We start from the raw sequence: 16,325 nt of genomic DNA, 5'->3' as shown, positions 1-16,325 counted from the left end.
AAAATTTTCACTTAATTTGTTTCCCATGCATGTCTCCTTCAATCTTGAGTGTTGTGCACATCTTGTCAATATATATGTTTCCTCCCAAAATTTCAGTTAATATCAAACTTTCGGATGGAAAATTTCAATTTCATGTTTATGTCACAACCAAGTCATTCATTGGGGTTGTAGATCGAAATGGCTTTTATATGAAACTATATATATATATATATATATATATATATATATATATATATATATATATCCGGAGCTTAATATTTGGATCAAATTGATTGAAGACTACTTAATGCAGGATTTAATGAACGATATGTTCTCATATATATACTGAAAAAATATAACTTCTTTTGTTCAGCAATAATTAGTTGAAAGAGACAATCTTAGAAGAAGATATATATATTACCAGAAAATTAACTTCTCAATGCATGGATTCAATTTGTTTGATTTTCATGCCAATGGTACACAGTTCAATTGCACAAGTCATTTGTTGAATAGAAAACTAATTTCTTATAGAACACTTTCTATTAGATTTTAAGGCTGAACTAATTAACTATTTCCGGTGAGAAGACATTTTACCAACGTTTGAATGGAATAGTTGAATGTTTCAACTTTAAAACAAATCCATAGGGTTCTTTTCAGCCCGTTTAACAGTAAGATTTATATATGGTTCCAACTTAAAAATATATATACACACATATACATATACATATATCACTTATTGCATACTTGCACGCGAGATGGAACTCTCTCTCTCTCTCTCTCTCTCTCACACACACACACAAAATAATCTAATGGTAGGTTTAGCAAATGTGGCATTTTGATACCTTTTATCAGTTTTACCGTACAGATTTTGACTTAGCAAAATCTGGTTGTTTTTTATTATTATTTTTATTTTTTTTATTTTTTTGAAAAGTAAGGTGAGAATATATTAATTGTAGAAAAGATACATAATTAACAAGTTAGCACACGCTAACCCAAAGCAAAATACAAGGCCCAAGAGAATAAGCCACAAGGCCCAACAGCAAAAAACTACTAGAACCAACCCAGCCCGAAGGCTAACAAAGTAACCATTGTAATCAAACACATTCATACATAGATGATAGCAATGGAGAAACTTCTCCGTGTCAAAGATCTCAATCTGGAGGCTCCGGTGGTGGTCTTAGAACATAGGATGGAAGATCCCACTCCACAATAAGCCATCTGGTGGATTGATTCAGTGAATATTGAAGACTTGAGCTTCAATCGAACAGGTTCTAATGTCATATAAAGTAGGGAGTTAGCTAATAACCTCTTCTTCTTGAATAGCCTCCTGTTTCTTTCATTCCACACATTATAAACCAAAGAAGAGAGAGCTAATTTGGATATAGAATTACACCAGCTTGATTATTGCCTCGCCAGTGATGAGCAGCCCAATGGTTCAATTCAGACCAATTTGAGGGCAGTATGTAGAACCCACAGCGTGCTTGCAGAAAGTTCTATAAGGGTTTAACATAGGGACAGCTGAAGAAAAGATGGTTGTGTAATTCCATGTCATTGTTGTATAGGAGGCAAATGGTGGTGAGGTAAGCTGCACATCTTCTATTGAGGGTTGGCAGATGATTCTGGATTGCAACCCAAAGTGTGAATGAATGCTTTGGGATTGAGAGCTTGGACCAAACCAGATGAGACCAGGGCTGAGAAGGTATGTTCAGATTGATGAGTTTAAGTGTATCTGACAGCCCTAGTTTTTCAAGTCAATGCGTCCTATGATGAACCGAAGACTGACCGATAACGGATCCGAATACGGAAGCAAAAACAGAAAACAAGACTCTAAGAAGTCAAAGTGACCTTCCATGAGGTCGTGGAACTCAATGAGAATTGATGCGGAAGTAAAAGATCGAAAATATGACAAATAAGCCCCTAGGGGTAAAATGATAATTTTCTAAAAATATGAATTCGGGTGCCACCGAGCACACTGCTAGAAAGAGAACGAAAAACTAATCAAGATGGACTCAAGAATCACATGATTCGGAGTTCGGACGAAGGACAAATGGCATGACGAAAAAAAATGAGCACTTGAGGCTAAAAGGGTAAACTGGTAATTTTTCAAAAAGATCCGGGTGCAACCGAGCACACCGTTGGAAAGACAGCGAAAAATTAGTCAAGTTCAAAAAAAGGTTCACTCGATTTAGAATCCGAATGAAGAAAAACGAGCAAAAACAAGAATCGATGTCACGACGTCAAGACGAACACCCTATGAGCACCCCACAAGGATCCCCACGAGCATCCTAACATGCTAGGAGAAGAAAAAAGGCTCAGCCAGAACTGAGAGCCAAAATAAGGTCCGAAACGACTTTTTCTAGAAAAGCACAAAGAAGAAACTCCCCCTAAAATCGAGTTTTCTACTTGACTGTGTGAAAGAAAAAGAAAAAAACTCACTGTGAAATACCTAAAATGCCCTTAGATCAGAAGAGGTCCAGAGGGCCAAAAAGAACTGTTACAGTAACTGTGCACATCTGAGAGCAGAAACGGGTTATCAAACGAATTTTTCTGGAAAAACACGAAGAAGAAACCCCTCCCAAAATCAAGTTTTCTACTTGGCTACAAAAATAAAAATGAAAAAAACACAATGTCAAATACCCAAAATTCCTCTAGATCAAAAGAGGTCAAGAGGGCCCAAAAAGATGGTACAGTGACTGTCCACATCTGAGATAAAACACGGGCTATCAAACGAATTTTTCTGAAAAAATACTAAGAAGAAACCCCTCCCAAAATTAAATTTTCTACCCTGCTACGTAGAAGAAAATGAAAAAAATATAATATGAAATGACCAAAATGCCCCTAGATCAGTAAAGGCTTAAAAACTCAAAATGCAACTTTGCACCAAGTGTGCATTTGACCCAAAATGTATTTCTAGATTGAAAGGAATATGCACGCAAGTATAATAAATGATTCTAAGCGCGCGGGAATGATCCACGGCTCCCGAGAAGCCCCGACTCAAAATCCGACCCTTCGACGACCAAAAATGATAAAAATGAACAAGAAATGGAAAATTTAAAAATCAAAATTAACAAATGATTTCAAATTACCATTTGACCCTTGGCCACACTTCAAACATGATTAATGAGACCATATAAAAGAATAAAAATGGAAATCTCATACCCGATGCAAACATGGTGAAACAATGACTTGTCATTTTTCAATATTTTCATAACATTTCATAAAATTAAGAATTACATAAGATGCAATATAAACGTCATTAGCCTCCGGCCTCATCTCACACAAGTCAAATACATCGTAAAAGGTGTACTTATGTATACATTATATATATGGAATCAAAAATACAAGTTTAGACATATAATGCTACAAAATGACATTTTATACTAACATTTGCATGAAATGGAAACTTAAAAACTACAAGTCATTCAAAGTATGATGAGCATCACGAACCAAGTCTTCATACCTGAAATAAATCCCCAGTAACTTCAGGGTGAGTAATATAGAGCTACTCGTAGGAAATGAGCATGCATTGACCTAACATTTTACAAAATTATCACTTTAAGGTGAAATAAGTCAAAGGGGCTCATGCCACCTAACGTCTATGTCAAGATGAGACTCGGGGTGCATCCTAAACTATCTTAGATCATTTCTAGCATAAATCACATCATTCATGCAATTTAACAACATGGAAGCATGTTATACAAAGCAACAAGATATAGATTCTCAAAGTTCTCAACTTGAAATCTAAAATACGAAAACAACTAAAGTGGATCATGCCACCTAACGTTTATGTTCTAAATGAATTTATAAGATCGTTCCTAAGCTACATTTGAACATCAAAACACAAATTACAATATCGATGCAGTTTAACCAATATTGAAACTTCCAATACAATGCATAAAACATGATTTCTCTAAGTTAACATATTGAAACTCAAAATGGGAAATCAATTAAAGAACAAAAAGTTACGATATCATCTAGTTATCAACTTGAAATGAAATGCAAAATCAAACAAAGTGGATAATTGGACATCACGCTGGATTAGATCGATATCATAGTTACTTTAGGGTTACTAGCCCATGGGTAACCTCCCTATGTGCGCACTAGACTGTAGAGGGACAACCCCCCATACTAGAACCATATCCTAGCCGTAGTCAAACAACGACATCCCCAACTTTTCAAAATCTACAAGTTGTGCAACAACGTATATATCAACAGGAATATACAAGATAATTAACTATCTACCAAGCACAACCAAATTTGGAAACACATACAATACATGCACTAAGTCCACAATTACTATGGCATGACAAATGTAGAATCTTCAGTGTGCGATTCGTTACACGCTATAACAATATATTTCAACATTGAAAACATAAACTTATGAATCTACTACAAGGCAAAAATCATGATTTAAACATACATTACAAGAAAATGGGTCTTTTACAACACATTTTCTACAATCGGCCCACAAATCTGTTGTAGAAAGAGCTTTTTACAACAGGTCTGCATGACGTATTGTAGAAAGGTATTCTTCTACAACAGGCTCGCTTGGCCCATTGTAGAATGGACTTTCTACAACAGGCCCACATGGCCCATTGTAGAATAGGGTTAAGTGTATTTTTGTGAAAAGTTTAATTTTCCAGCAATGTTTTCATCAAGCTGCGCGCGAAAATATTCCTCTCCCCTCCTAAACTTCGTACACATATATCAATGAACCAAAACACCTGTCTCTCTCGTGAATCCATTTGAAACCCTAGCCCTCTCTAAGTCCAAGCACGAATTTTTCGGGAGTTAATTTGTGTTTGGCGAGTTTCACCGTCAGAGGAAAATTGCCCACGTGTGTGTATATATATATATATATATATATATATTTGGTAACTCTCGTTTCTGTTCTTCGATCTCCTCGATCTCTTCCTTTTCTAAACTCATATATATTTTTCTTTTTTTCAGCAGCAAAAGACACAGAAAAAAACCACAGGGAGGAGAAACCGGCTGATGAAAACACCCATTTCGATCTCTTGAATCCTTATGAAACCCTAACCCACTCTAAGTCCAAGCACGAATTTTTCGGGAGCTAATTCGTCTTTGGCGAGTTTCACCTTCAGAGGAAAATTGCCCAGGTGCGTATATATATAGTATTTGGTAACTCTCGTTTCTGTTTTCTCCTCGATCTCTTACTTCTCTGAACTCTCATATATTTTCTTCTTTTTTTCAGCAACAAAAGACACATGAGGCTGACCAGAATTGAGAATCTTTACGGCGTAAGTGATCAGAGGAGGCCAATGGGTGGTCTTTCACAGCATGGTGGATTAGTCTAACCGTCGATCTCTAACATTGGTACTATTTTTTAACTTCTACTTTGATCACAGATTCGTTCCCTTAGAAATTTGTAAAGTCTCTCTATGTAAATGTCACCATGTGGGGATAATTTCAATCAAGCAACTGTCCATTGTCATTACTTTCTAGTGAGATGATTTTAATTCATGTGTTTGTACGTATTTAGTTGATTTGATACTCATAATGAGAAATGATACTATTGCCTCTTGGTATAAGGATTTATTATCAATTGCCAAAAGGAAAAAAAAGGGTTTTTTTTTTATTTATTATTTTTTATCAGAATAGCAATAGAAATTTTTGTTAATTCTTAGATTTTCTTGTAAACTTGCCTGTTTCAATAGTTAATAAATGGTGATTACCTGTCTCAATAGTTATTAAATGGATGTTTTTGCAAGTTTCCTGTAAAATGCTAACTAAATGCAAGCTTTACCAAAAAAGCTTAAAACACAAGTTCCAATTTAACTTTCTGATGCCCAGACCTCTTTCTTCTTTAGGCCTAGTGATCATATCCCATTTCATTAAGTGAAGTTTCTTTGCATGCTCCTTGCTGCCCCATATAAAATCTCTGCATAATCTCTGAATTTAATTTATGAGAGCCACTGGAACATCAAATATAGAACACCAATATTGAAAAATAAGGGTAACTACAGCCTTAATAAGCTCCATTTTACCTGCAACAGATAAAAGCTTTGCATTCCAACACTGAATTTTACTACAAATCTTATCAATTAGATACTTGCAGACAGATCTCTTTAAGCCATTTGGACAGAGAGGAAGGCCTAAATATTTCATTGGAAAAACCTCTTCCTTGTAGTGAAGAACCTCAAGCAAAGCAGCCTTCCTTCTAACTGCCCTAGAAAATAACACACTACACTTGCTAGGGCTAACTTGAAGACCAGTAAATCATTCAAATTTCCCAAAAATATCAACTATTTTTTATTTTGAATGACATACGATGCATTTATTGTGCTGTGATGCAGTCGTGCTGCACATTACGCAATTTTAATCTTGGAAGGGATGATCTATAATTGCTTATAGTTTTGATCATTTGATCTTCAATTGCATTCATTAATGTAATATTAATGCGGATGGCAATAAGGCAGACCCCCTACTGTGAGACACATGGTTTCCAACGGTTTTCCTTTATGAATAAACAGCTTTTGAGAAATAAAATAGAGTAGGAAACCGTGTTAAGAATTGTAGGGTTAGTGGATTACTAGTGATGTTTTTTGTCATCTATTAGTTGAAAGGAGTTTTTTGTTCTTCTTTTCATGGATAATAGTAAAGAATTAAACCTTTGACCCTACTTCTCTCTTTTAGATGCCATGTGAACACTATTAACACTTCTCTTCCTCCCTTATTGAGTAGTAATAATGGTATAATATTCTCTCAAAACTATGTAGTCCATGTCAAAAACTAATTGATCTAAAAGCTTAAACTGTTAGGAAATGTACTTAAGTATTGTAGATCAAGCACATATAATTATAATACATAGATAATGGTGTTTGAGTCCAGCACCTTGACTGCATTGTTTAGAGAGAGGATGTAACACAAGTGTTATGGCTAGGTAAATTTATATCCTAGTTCGCCACATACGCAGGGCTTTAACCTGGTCTTATTCCGTGTTGTGAGATGTCTATACAAGCAGCAGGGAAAGAGAAAGAGGGGGAAGAAGAGCAAGACAGATTGGGGAAACAAGCACATAGAAGTGTTGACCATTTATTGAATCATATGTTCTGATATATTATTATTATTAATTTCGGTGGTAGTTTGACATACAAAAGTGGCTACATGACAAGACTCAAGATACCTGGAATGACTATTCATTGTGCTTCATGATTCTGCACGTGCACTTGCCTTTTTAGATTTAATTATAAGTTCTTGAACATTTAAGTTAATTATGCTGCATGTAGGTTTTATTTATTTATTTCTTAATATTAAGGGTGTACTAGCTTCAAATTAAGAAGCTAGGTTGCATGTAGGGTCAGATCAATCTGAAATGTGTGACCCTCTTCCCTATGATACATTGTCATTAATTTTCCTTTGTGTAATGCCTGTTAGGTTTTCTGAAACAATCTTTATTTTCTTTTCTCTTTCCTCTTATTTGTAGTTTTAGGCCATCTAAAATAACTGCATATCGAATGTCTCATTTTTGGGTGGCTGAAAGGTCTTACTCGTAGTTTGAATAACTTTAGACTTAAATTTAATGCTAACTTTTTCAATTGTTTTTTATTTTTAATTACTAACAAAAATTCAATTAGTAAAGTGGCCATTGTCTAGATATATAATCACAAAATTGATCTTTTTTGACTCATGACGAACTTGGTTTAGGTTATCAATAACTTTTATTAAAATTATTGAATAAGTCAATAAAGAGCTATGGCGGATAAAGGCTGGATGCACCTTGATGACAGGTTATTAGAATAACAAATAGCTTTATCAATAAAAGCTAAAATACTATACCTGTTATTTTTGTAATAATTAAATGTTTTAAGTTTTCAATTGTAGAGCTTCAGAAGAGTATACAAATGGAGCACAAAGATTTATCGCTTGGGCTCGAGGTAATGCAAGGAATCGAGATACCATTTTATGCCCCTATAAACTTTGTTTAAATTCACAATATCAACATTACTATAAGGTGTACGAGCATATAGTGAAAAAGGGAATGGATTCCAATTACACTGTATGGGTCTTTCATGGAGAGAAGAGGAGTACACCAGTAGTAAATGAAGGCGATCAAGACCATATGGAAATACCTGAAACGTATGAGATGTTCAGGGATGCATATTTTGGTGGTGAAGACAATGCTGCTACAGAGCATATTGAAGGAAGTCTACATTGTGTGGTATTGCTTCATCGCAAGAAAAGAAGCCCCGTGTGGAATTTGATGAAAACGATCATCCAATTGGGAAAATTGGTAAGAAATATAATTCAGCCCTTCCGATAATAGTGCGGGAGCTAGTGCCGGTAACTATACGAAGATGGAACACAGTACTAGAGCAATTCGGAGATAAATTATGGGAGGCCATTCAGGTATTTTTTTAATTGTTTATTTGAATAAAATGGGAGTATATTGGACAAAAACTAAATATATTTACAGGCGCACCATGGATCTGACAGTAACTTGAAGATTTGCCCAGTTCCAATTGAACATTTAATATTAAGATGCATGAGATCCCTTACATTTATCAAATTTTTCCATAGGATAGAATGTGAGATCTCGGGGACTGTATTCCAGTAAGTAGATTGAGAAGAATATTTGTTTTTGAAACATGGAACCCAAATCCTATCTTTGCTAAGAAGAAAATCCCAAGCCAATGTACATTAAGCTGCTTGTTGCACATCTATCAATTTTCGGATTCCCAAACCTCCCTCAGCTTTAGGTCTGCACATAACATCCCAACTTAAGAGATGCATTTTCTTCAATGTGACTCTGCTACCCTAAATAAAGTCCTTTTGAATCTGTTGAGAAATGATAGAGTTTCTTGATTTCGTCATTAGTTATAGGGGTATCCAATATGAACTTGTCATCAATAGTAGCTTGTGATTGGCATTATTTATATATGCATTTATGATTTCATATAATAGACATCATATGCTATTTTGCAGTCCATTCTTTCTTCTGTTGCCATGGTAGTTGCGAATATAATAAAGGAGTACTAATAATGACTTGTTTCCATTACCTTTGGAATTTGACTATAGCTGCAGTTTAATGTTGACGATAGTGCATCCCGATACTCATTTCAAAAGATGGGAGCTGCATGGCGCATCCATAAATCAATTATAATAAGTGATGTGCTAAAGGTGGGAAAAAACACGCAATTTACAACTCATGAAGCCTCCCAATGTGCCCACAATGGAGGAGTGGCTAAGTTTTGCTAGGCAGCGTTTATCAAAAGAGCATGCTGTGAGTATATATTTTGAATTATATGCCTTTTTTACCCTTTCATTTTTCTGCATGACGTATATAAATTATCTAAACTTTCGTATTTGTAGGTGGAAAGACTGAAAAAACAAGAATTAAAAGCTAAAAACAAAACCCCCCACACTATGAGCCGATTGGGATACGCTGGGTTGACTAAGGAGATGGTAATGAAATAGAATTTTCTATTTTTTTTAATGTCATTGCTTAATTTGTGTGGGGTTTTAGCATGCAGCAGTGGTTTTGAAACAGGCTTACAGCAGAAAAATAATTGCTTACAGTTGGCTTATTTTTCTACTACTGTAATACTAGTTGATAATTTTCATATAATATAAGATCTCAGGCACTTGCAAAACATGTTAATAATCGACTCTTCCTCCAACCCACATAGTTTTCAAATAATATAATCAATTGTCCTTATGTTTTCCAGCTTCTCTAGGACAACAATCTTGTCATCATCATGAAGACATCTCCAAATATGCTTAATTTTTTGTTGCACTTTCGAATTCCAAATACCTTACCACGTCTGTTTTTTCTTGGCTATTGCATTCTTCTCTCTCTCTATATCCTTAAATCTTTGAGAAGCCTTTTGAAGTTTCTAAGCCACTTTGTATGCAAACTTCATAGAAAATCTTCCATTGTTAGCCTATAGCCATACTTGTTGATTTTCACCTTGAGAGAAACTAATAGGGATCTGCAAAAACCTCAAAAAATTCAGTTTTTATTATTTTCAGCCTAGGATTAACTTTATCAATAAACCACTTGTCCTCCTAACATTTAACTTCTTTCCCATTAGTTATTATGCATACCTAACCATCTTCAAGCACCTTTCAAGCTGTAAGAAAACTTTGCCATGCACAAGAGGGGTTGCTTCCTTTTTCAGCTTTAGGGATTAACGAACAATGAGGAAAATACTTTCCTTTGAAAACCTGATGCAAAAGCCCCTCCCTCTCCACCTGTAACCTCCAACCTCCTTTCGCTACATTTTATTTTATTTTATGAGAATCAACCTTGGTAATATGTTTTAATGTTTATGTTTAAGGGTTTTTTTATTTTTTTATACTCTTATGTAGAAAGAAAAGTCAAACGTGCCCGATTCCATTACAAGAGTAGACGTATGGATTAAAGCGTATAAAAGAAAGGATAAAAGTTATATAAATGAAGCAGCCAAGGAGGCAGCGGTAAGAAATGTTTACTTTTAGCTTAAGTAGTTGGTCATTTATATACTTATTAAACTAAAAAGTGTGTTCTACATATATTATTGTTTCAGGAACAAATGGAAGAATATACCAACACCACTCAGAGTACAGGAATTCATTATGATGCAATCTCACATGTATTGGGTCCTAAACATCGAGGAAGAGTGAGAGCATTAGGGTTTGGGATAACAAAAACAAAAATAAATGTCCGGAATGATGTTTCTCGAAAATATGATCGGACGATTGGAGCCTTGGAACAACAATTGCAGCAACAACACCAAATACAACAGAAAATGCAACAGCAAATAGAAGCACTGATGGTAAGTGAACTCCATAATCAATAGCATGTATGTGTATGTATATGCACTACTCTTAGTCAATAAGTCTTTTTTTTAAGCATTATTAATTAATTTGTTTCTTCTTTTTTTTCATCAACAATTCAATATTATGGTAGTCACAAATTGCTAACAACCAGTCCTGTCCTAATGCTCCACCTCAAGTCCCACCTGCTGAAGATGTTGTCTATAAGAAGTGTGAGTTATTGCATTATAATGGGTCAGGAGTAATTGTCGCTAAGGGTGAAGTTGATTCGACAGATCTTGATGATCTTATAGATGATGTTCCTCTTGGTTTTGAATGCTGGAAAGTATATATCACTGGAGTCATTGAACCCAACGTGCTGATGTGCCGAATTCTTCAATCTTACAATACTCTTGAACATGTGACGGGTCCAATTGCATGGCCTAGCAGGTTCATCAAAATTTGTAAGTCTAAATACTTTTTTGAGCACATTTTAAAAAGTTTTTAATGATATATGAATCTGAAAAACACTATTTGGTTTACATGTAGCGCCGAATGTGGGATAAGCTTGCATTTATAAGTTTTTGCTTAAATGATGCTTGAGGTATGTATTTTTTTTTCTTGGATTGAGATTGCTGATTTTGTGTGTGAAAGTTAGATGTATTAGAGTTTGATTTCAGGCTGTTGGGCTCTTCAATTTGGATAGTTTATAATTTAATAGGCTGCTAGAATTAGTAGTTTGAATTCAGGCTGCTCGGCTCTACTAATTTTCTTTGCTTTGGTTGAGGGTTGATAATATATTTTCCTGTTGGATTTGGTTGTGTTGGTTTGAAGGTTTATTTGATTTGGTTGTTCGCACTTCCAATTTGGCTTTGTTGTGTTAGATTTTCATATGATTTTTGTTCCCTAATCGTCACAACAAAAAGTCAGTAAAATAATATATGCTTAGGTCAGACTAGTTAAAGTACCTTGGATCAAAATACCTAGTAAAATATTTTGAATACACTAATCAAAAGAATATTGTTGATCTAGATATAATTACTCAGTTATTGACATACGTTTCGAATGTAAAGAGCTTCTTGGACGCTTGGATCATTTGCCCAGACATAAGAGAGAACATAATCGTTTTGCTGTAAACAAGTAAAATGGTCACTGTTTCTGTACATGATGTCTGCTATGTAAGTGTACATTTATATTTATTTGAGTCAAAGGGGATTAATTAGCCGACACCACAATTCTTCTTTTTGAGATCGTAGGAGGATGTCCATGGAAATGTCCTTGAAAATTTTTTGAGTCTGTCCCGCTTCATCTAGTTTTTGAGCTGCTAAAGTGCGTTGGGTTACAAAATATGTGTGTGGTTCACTTTTCCTATACACTGATTTTAAAAACACACATCTTCAATGCCCAATAAATCATGGCTTTCTTATTAAAACTAACTGTCTTTCTTACCTCTTTGATAAGTTGAAGATAATGAATGCATGATGCATATATTGTTTGGATCTGGATAGACATATTCGCCGTAGCAGTAGCTTTTGAATGACTGAAGGAGAACAAAACATTCCTATCTTAATACCTCTAATTATAATCTATCAGCAAATTCTAGGTTATAGTGTTGAGAAATTGTATAAGCTGTTACATTAAAAGAATCTGAAGTAATTGTCTAGAAAAATTTGCAAGTTGAGCACAGTTATTCAACTAGCCAAACAACTACAAATCACCTCATAATATTCATCTGATATAAGTCCAACGTGGTGAGCATATGTGACTCTTGAATTTGTATCCTTGTGTAAATCTGTTACAGGGTTTCTAGGCACGTAACCCTGATTCCAATTTAAAGAAAATCATATTCAACTGTAATATAGAAAACACAGATGCACGAAACATTAATAAATTGAAATATCAAATAGCTATATATATAATCGATCATGTACCTGGAGAGACATGTGTGGCATGTGGCCTAATGAGCGTTGAAAAGTGCGCATTTAAACCCCTTAAGCTTAGGTATTCTAGAACCTTTATCTATCTTATTTTCCTGCTTTATATTGATTTCGTATTATTTCCATTTTCAGGTACTTATCCCTAAAATAAGTTAACTCAGCCAAATAAGAGCAGAAATGAAGCAATTCTGGGATGAATCAAAGAAAGGAGCAAAGTAGAGCAAAAGGTGAAATTTCAGCAACTTCAATCGATCTCAAGAAAAGTTCGATCGATCCAACTTTCATCTATCTCAGCACTTGTGGATGGATCTGAGCCATGTTTGTCCTTACTCAAAGATTTCAAAGTTCGATCGATCTATCTTCATTCTCTGATCGATCTAACCATCTTGTCCTTATCCAAATGATTGATCTTATCCAGCTGTACCACTCTACCAACTACTTTTGTCCTTTTCCCAAAAATATCTTCAAAATATCTCAGATTTGTTTTTATCCAAAAAGGCACCGCCATAGAGGATTGATCCAGCTTCAATTCGATAGATCTCATCACAAGTTCGATCGATCGAACTTCCCAAATCCCGAGAAAATCCAAATTCCAGCTCATTAAAAGTTGTCTCATATCCAATCATTGGAGGAATATTTGGTGTACGTGCCCAGCTCATTTGGGGTGATGTTTGACCTACCTATATAAGGAATATGAGCCATTTTTTGAGATATACTTTTTGATACTTAGAGAGGAGATTTGGAGATAATTCTTAGTGAGGAAGCAAAGGAGAAGAGGAGGATAGAGACACCATTGGAGGCTCTTCATTAACCAAGGAGCAGATTTCTTCCTGGAGCTTGTCCCTGAGGGTTGGAAGACATTATTCATGAGTGGTTAGACATTCTCTTGGGGTTAGAGTTAGCCCTAAGCATGCTTTCTATATCTTGATTTTTGTATTTTTAAGGGAATTTGTTTTGTGATACATGTTTTGACATTTTTATATATATAGATTTTGTTTATTCAATGATTTGTATGGTTTAATGCTTCCAATTGATCATTTCATTCTATTCATATGTCTATGTATGCTATAATAGATGTTCATGTGTTTGTCTCTATTTTTTGTGTTGTTGATGCATGTCTATGTGTATTAATGCTATAGATGTAGAGATTGTCAAGACATAGTGCTTAATGGAATGTTCTTATGGTTTATTTGATGGTTCATATTCATTTCTTGATGGATTGTACCTCTCCCTTAGTTTAATTAGTTTAATTTCATGTCATTAGCTTAATTGTAGTGTAGTTGTAGTTTAGATGTTAAATGGGAGGACAATCTATGCTTGTTTGATGTTCCATGCTTATGAAAGTAAGTAACATATATCTCTAACCTTATAATGTGTTTGGTTATGAGCTTAAAGAAATGATTAATGTCTTAATTTGATATGTTGTGCTATTCACCATGTTGCTTAAACAATATATGCTTAATTTGTCATCTATACTTGTTGAAACAACCACGCACACACACTTTGTTGCAATACATGTTTTCCCCTTCATTAATCATCATTAAGGGTGTAGAAAAGATATGCTTAGTGGTGATCTCTAATTCTCAAGATTTCTCTCTTATTTTCTTTCATTTACATTTAATTGCCTACTTTAGCTTAAATTGCATCTTAGTGTAATTCAACCACCAACTAATCTTTTGATCACTCGACTTACTAACCCCAATCTTGATTCCTCAATCTAGTACAACTTATTAATCCATTGGGACGATCCCTACTTGCCCTAGCTACATTTTTAGTGAAAGGTAGTAGTGGCAATTTTTAAATATAAAACTTAGCCACATTCTTCATAGTTCTACACCACTATCTTTTAGTGCAAACTTTAGGTTGGTGTGCGACAACCCACCAAGTTTTTGGCGTCGTTACCGGGGATTAATTGATTGGAAACGTCGTATTTGAGGAATCAATTAGGAATTAGTACTCCTTTGATCGTGTCTTTACTTTATTTTCATTTCAATTTTTGTTACTCATTATGTTTGTTCTTGTTTGACTAGGAGTATTGAGCTAAGAAGGTGAGTAAAGGAGCATCCAAGTAAAGGAGCTAAGCAAGCAAAGAAAAAGGCTAAAATCATTTAAAAAAAAATTGCTAAGCTAAAAGCTAAAAAAATTTGGAGCTGAAGTGTTAAAGGACCTTTGTGAGCTTTTTTTTACTCAATTTCTAGTTAAATCGTCGGCCCGCGTGGAGGCTTGTAATTCAATTCTTAGATAAATCGTGAGTCCGCGTGGAGGCAATTTACTTTTCTTGCATATTGTTGTTAAAGCATGGGAACATTGTATGGGGAGGAAGTTTGTTGATTGTTGATTTATTGTGAAGGTGAAGTGTTTGTCATTATTGCTTGTTGTGTTGCATTGGACATGCTTAGATGTAGATCATTGAGACCCACTCTTGTCCCTTTAAATTTTCATCTTGAATTCATTATTCGAACCCTAGGGGAAGAGGAAGTTCTAGTCAATCCATTTCATCAATGGAAGGACACAATGAGGACCATGTGGAGGACCTCGGTCATATAGACCAATAAGGTATCTTCCACCCTAATGTGCATCATGATAACATGCAAGTTCCATTAGGTATGCGGAGGCCATTCGTTCGTCCACCACAACAACAAAGCTAAGTTCCATTGGGAATGCCAAGGCCAATCTATGCTCCACCAACTCCCATCATTCAAGGCAATCAAGGTGCCCATGTTGCACCTCCAATTGCTAATCCTCCCCTTGCTTTAAGAGATCACTATGTGCCTAATGAATACAATGCACCCACATGCATTCAATTGTCACCATTTAGAGCACACCACTATGAGATCAAACCACAAACCATTCAAATGCTTCCTAACTATTATTGACTTCCAAGTGAAGAACCCTACAAGCATTTAGATGAGTTTCTTGAAGTATGTTCTACCGTGAGATACACGGACATGCCAGAAGAGGTCTTAAGGCTTAAACTTTTTCCATTCACCCTCAACGACAAGGCAAAATATTGGTTTAACAATCTTAGGACTTTTTCAATAACTTCTTGGGCAAAAATGCAACAAGAGTTCTTGAAGAAGCATTATCCGGTTTTTAAGACCAATGCCATGAGAACTTCAATTAGGAATTTTCATATAGGGAAGGGGAAACATTTCATGAGGCATGGGAACGCTTTAATGAATTATTTAGGAAGTGTTCACATCATGACATGCCCAAATGGCAATTAGTTCAATATTTCTTTGAGAGCTTATCGGATAATTATAAGGGCATGGTTAATGCTTCCATGGGTGACTCTTACATTTATAGCCATGAGGATGACGTGTGGTATCTTTATGAGAGTATGAGTGAAAATTCTTTGCATCGAACTTTATCTTCAAAGAATGGTAGAAATTCTAGTGGTAGGAAGAGTGTTGGCTTACATCAAGTCGACCACTCCAATGAAATTGCCACCGAGATGAAATCATTATATCAAATGTTTGATCAATTCTTGATCAATCAAAACTCGGCAAATCAAGTATCTTCCTTCCCTAACCATTCTCATCATGCATCTAATGAGACATGTATGACTTGTTCAAGTGTTTTACATTCTACTTCCAATTGTCCCCATGGACATATGCAAAGTGAGCATCATGAACAAGTCAATGCAACATT

At 35.1% G+C, this 16,325-nt stretch overlaps 1 protein-coding gene and 1 pseudogene across 4 annotated transcripts; one reads left to right on the top strand and one right to left on the bottom strand.

The window, feature by feature from the left end:
• Window positions 1-4,639: 4,639 nt before the first annotated feature.
• Window positions 4,640-13,678, top strand: LOC132273613 (uncharacterized). 4 transcript variants are annotated; one of them, XM_059774593.1, is made up of 11 exons: window positions 4,640-4,816; window positions 4,930-5,099; window positions 5,195-5,316; window positions 7,825-8,349; window positions 9,025-9,223; window positions 9,313-9,405; window positions 10,312-10,419; window positions 10,509-10,757; window positions 10,892-11,201; window positions 11,287-11,341; window positions 12,807-13,678. In XM_059774593.1, the coding sequence occupies exons 5-10, from the start codon at window positions 9,149-9,151 to the stop codon at window positions 11,301-11,303; spliced, it is 852 nt and encodes a 283-aa protein (XP_059630576.1). In that variant the 5' UTR covers window positions 4,640-4,816; window positions 4,930-5,099; window positions 5,195-5,316; window positions 7,825-8,349; window positions 9,025-9,148; the 3' UTR covers window positions 11,304-11,341; window positions 12,807-13,678. The 4 variants fall into 4 exon arrangements, with proteins under 4 accessions (XP_059630576.1, XP_059630574.1, XP_059630577.1 ...); XM_059774591.1 differs by having other exon boundaries at window positions 9,019-9,223; XM_059774594.1 differs by lacking the exon at window positions 7,825-8,349 and having other exon boundaries at window positions 9,019-9,223.
• Window positions 13,679-15,786: 2,108 nt separating this feature from the next.
• Window positions 15,787-15,884, bottom strand: LOC132275665 (small nucleolar RNA R71; annotated as a pseudogene).
• Window positions 15,885-16,325: the final 441 nt, after the last annotated feature.

Source organism: Cornus florida, unplaced genomic scaffold (genome assembly GCF_030987335.1).
Source record: "Cornus florida cultivar Cherokee Brave unplaced genomic scaffold, ASM3098733v1 CherokeeBrave_3.0.0_Hap2_Chr09, whole genome shotgun sequence".
Classification (NCBI taxonomy): Eukaryota; Viridiplantae; Streptophyta; class Magnoliopsida; order Cornales; family Cornaceae; genus Cornus; species Cornus florida.
This window is presented reverse-complemented; position numbering and strand designations above follow the sequence as displayed.

What these genes read in the sequence shown, in the direction of transcription:
- LOC132273613 (XM_059774594.1), top strand. Translation starts at nt 9,149, where the DNA reads ATGAAGCCTCCCAATGTGCCCACAATGGAGGAGTGGCTAAGTTTTGCT. An exon ending in CTGGGTTGACTAAGGAGATG is followed by an intron (nt 9,406 to 10,311) that starts GTAATGAAATAG and finishes ACTCTTATGTAG; the next exon opens with AAAGAAAAGTCAAACGTGCC. An exon ending in AAGCAGCCAAGGAGGCAGCG is followed by an intron (nt 10,420 to 10,508) that starts GTAAGAAATGTT and finishes TTATTGTTTCAG; the next exon opens with GAACAAATGGAAGAATATAC.